Raw genomic sequence first — 3,679 nt, 5'->3', positions numbered from 1 at the left:
CCACAGCCGGGGGTCGGAGCCGGGGTGCCGGCTTAATGGGCCAGGGTAGGGCGGGACAGGACCGGACACCTGTCCTGCTACTTTTCTCGTAATTAACAGAGAAGAGTGCGTTGATCGAGTTGGAGCCTTAAGTTTCCTCACCCGAAAATGGGCGCGTTGGACAGATGATCATTCGTTCTCCCTGCGCTGGGCACCGTGCGCAGCTGGGTGTATCGGTGCAGCGGGGCAGACCCAGAGAACCGCCCTTTACAACTCGGGTAACGCACGCGGTGGTGAGAGCGTGCACAACCTGCACGGGAGGAGTCTCTCTACTAGGAGATCCTTAAAGTCTCCACGATAAAGCGGTGTTTCCAACGTACAGAGAAAGAAGTGACTAATTCTGACTGGAGGGTGGTGTCAGAGTTTTATTGAGGAGAAATCAAAACAGGGCTTTAAGGAATGAGCAGGAATAGCCAGGCAGCCAAGGTGATGGAAGGCAGCTGTTCCCGAAAGAGGGAAGGGCGTGGCGGGGCTTGGGAGGCCTGAGGTATCACAGCGAGTGTGGAGAGCCAGAGGCAGGGCCGGGCCCTTGCACAGCTGCCAATGGAGGCCCTGGAGGACGAGAGGAAGGCGGGAGGCCAATCGGGAAGCACTCGCTAGTTCTGGGTAGGGGCGCAGCACTGCCTTCTGCAGCCGTCCCAAAAATGCACAGGAGGCTGAAAGTGTCATTAATAGCACCGAAAAATCCTCCTCCCCTTCCCCTTTCCTTTATTCTCCTTGGGGGTCCAAGAAGCATTTTCATTTCCTGCCTGAGTGTGGGAAACTTATATGCATGAGAACGGAGGCCTATGTGGCACCATGGGTTCGTTCTGGCCCACCTGCTTCCTTTCTTGAGTAATCTGTCCAGTCACAGCCCTGCAGAGGGAGTAGCCCGGCCAGAGGAGCTTCCCCTCACCCCAGGTAGAGTTGATTGGACCGGAGCGGCCACTGGACTCCAACTGAGTCCACCCCTTTCCTTATCTGGGGGTTAGAGGCTCAGGAGGCCTCGGGAGGGAGGTGCTGTAAGGGAGGGGAGCAGGGAGTGTGGACGAATTGTGAACAGAGTCCTGGATTCTGGGATGTCCACACCCTAACCGCAACCCCCACCCACACACCCACTCACCGCTTATACCAGCACCAGCAGATTCCGGCTTAGGCTGTGTCCTGACTTGGCCAGCAAGCGCCATGATGACACTGCCCCGAGCCTAATGCCTGGGATTCCCAAAGTCAAGCGGGGTCTCAAGAATCTGGGTTATGGGTGCATTGCGGGCTTTGTCCATTTGACTCAGCGCAAGTCAGAGGTGCACTGGCACACAGCCACCCTGAGGATGCCAGCCTTGGCTGTTCCCTGGCTTTGGGTGGGCGGGTTCCTCTGCAGATGCTCACGCTTCTGCCTGGGGTCACAATTCACAGGAACCTGGGCACCCAGGACACAAGGACACCTGCGTGGAGTGATGTTGGACACGTCACATGGGTGCCTCCTGTGAGATGGTTCCTGAATATCTGAATCTTCCTTCTGATTCCAAGAAATCAGAAAGAAGGACAAGAGAGAGGGAGGGAAGGCTGGGAGTGAGGGTTCTACACATTTTTGAGATTCATGAAGCTTAATCTGTCATGAAATTAGAGTTTAAATAAAAGAAAAATTAAAGAGATGCATGAAGCTTAATTGTTTAAGCATCAGATTTTGTTTTTATTTATTTTTTCTTTTATTTTTTAGTTTTTGAGAGGGAGTTTTGCTGTCGTCGCCCAGGCTGGAGTGCAATGGTGTGATCTCAGCTCACTGCAACCTCCGCCTCCCGGGTTCAAGCGATTCTCCTGCCTCAGCCTCCTGAGTAGTTGAGATTACAGGTGCCCGCCACCACACCTGTCTATATATATATATATATATTTTTTTTTTTTTGTAATTTTTTTCTTTTTTAGTAGAGATAGGGTTTCATCAGGTTGGCCAGGCTGGTCTCAAACTCCTAACCTCAGGTGATCTGCCCACCTCAGTCTCCCAAAGTGCTGGGATTACAGGTGTGAGCCATCGCACCTGGTTTATTTATTTATTTATTTATTTATGAGACTCTGTCACCCAGGCTGGAGTGCAGTGGCATGATCTCAGCTCACTGCAACCTCCACCTCCTGGATTCAAGCGATTCTTCTGCCTCAGCCTCCCAAGTAGGTGGGATTACAGGCACACGCCACCATGACCGGTTAGTTTTTGTATTTTTAGTAGAGACAGGGTTTTGCTATGTTGTTCAGCTTGGTCTCCAACTCCTGACCTCAGGTGATCCACCTGCTTAGGCCTCCCAAAGTACTGGGATTATAAGTATGAGCTGCTGCGCCTGGGCCTTTTTTTTTTTTTAATTTAATTTTTATTTTTTTGAGGAGTTTTGCTCTTGTCACTCAGATTGGAGTTTAATGGCATGATCTCGGCTCACTGCAACTTCTGCCTCCTGCATTCAAGCAGTTCTCCTGCCTCAGCCTCCCAAGTAGCTGGGATTACAGGTGCCTGCCACCAGGCCTGACTAATTTTTGTATTTTTAGTAGAGATGGGGTTTCACCACCTTAGCCAGGCTGGTCTCAAACTCCTAACCTCAAGTGATCCACCTGCCTTGACCTCCCAAAGTGCTGGGATTACAGGCGTGAGCCACTGCCCCTGGCCTAAGCATCAAGTTTTAATTGTTTTTCACAGACAACTCTCTAAAACATACAACACAATCCCTTGCCTTGGTGAGAAGAGCATAGCAAACATATGACTCTTTCCCTCCCAGTTCAGGACCGTCACGATGGCACCTTGAACAGTTATCAATGCACATACAGCCATCTTACTCTTCGCTAAATGTCCCCAGGCTACTGTGCTATCCAATTTTTTAAAACTGTTTTTAAAACACTCAGTTCCTCCTCATTCTCCTCCTCCTCCTCCTCCTCCTAACTGGGTGCTTATGACCAGTTGTGTAATTTCCCCAATTCTCAGTGTTCACTCCTATGAAAGGGGAGGGCAGTACCCCCCCAACTCGCATAGCTGGTATGATGATTAGAAAGCTAATGAGTCTGAAGTGCCTCACTGTGCTCTGGTCACTAAAATCTGAAACACATGGCATTGGCTTTAGGAGCAGGCAGTGGGCAGAAGCCTGGAGGAAGTTGGCAAGGGCTTGCAGGAAAGTAAAGAAGATGATCCGGGTCCAATAGTGCATGTTCCCGCTACTCAGGGAGTTGAGGCAGGAGGATGACTTGAGCCCAGGAAGTCAAGATCACCCTGGGCAACATAGTGAGATCACATCTCTTAAAAAAAAAAGAAAGAGGCCGGGTGGGGCGGCTCACGCCTGTAATCCCAGCACTTTGGGAGGCCGAGGTGGGTGGATCACCTGAGGTCAGGAGTTTAAGACCAGTCTAGCCAACATGGTAAAACCCCATCTCTACTAAAAATACAGAAATTAGCCGGGTATGGGGGGGTGTGCCAGTAATCCCAGCTACTCAGGAGGCTGAGGCAGGAGAATTGCTTGAACCCGGGAGGCAAAAGTTGCAGTGAGCCAAGACTGAGTCACTGCACTCTAGCCTGGGCGACAGAGTGAGACTCCATAAAAAAAAAAAAAAAAGAAAGAAAGAAAAGAAAAGGAAAGAGAGAAAGAAAGAGGAGAGAAAGAAAGAAAGAGAAAGAAAGAAAGAAAGAGAAAGA

The 3,679-nt window shown here is 50.3% G+C and overlaps 1 protein-coding gene across 1 annotated transcript in view; it reads right to left on the bottom strand.

Annotated features, from left to right (window-relative positions):
* The window catches only part of SEPT9 (septin 9), a 243,329-nt gene extending 242,951 nt beyond the window's left edge, over positions 1 to 378 (bottom strand). Inside the window, exon 1 of the mRNA XM_011987313.1 lies at positions 142 to 378. Coding sequence (XP_011842703.1) covers positions 142 to 172 — 31 coding nt within the window. The 5' untranslated portion in view covers positions 173 to 378. The remainder of the gene's footprint in view (positions 1 to 141) is intronic.
* Positions 379 to 3,679: the final 3,301 nt, after the last annotated feature.

The sequence above is a fragment of the Mandrillus leucophaeus genome, unplaced genomic scaffold (genome assembly GCF_000951045.1).
Source record: "Mandrillus leucophaeus isolate KB7577 unplaced genomic scaffold, Mleu.le_1.0 Scaffold1, whole genome shotgun sequence".
Classification (NCBI taxonomy): domain Eukaryota; kingdom Metazoa; phylum Chordata; class Mammalia; order Primates; family Cercopithecidae; genus Mandrillus; species Mandrillus leucophaeus.
The sequence above is the reverse complement of the archived record's forward strand: the minus strand, read 5'-3'. Positions and strand labels throughout refer to the sequence as shown.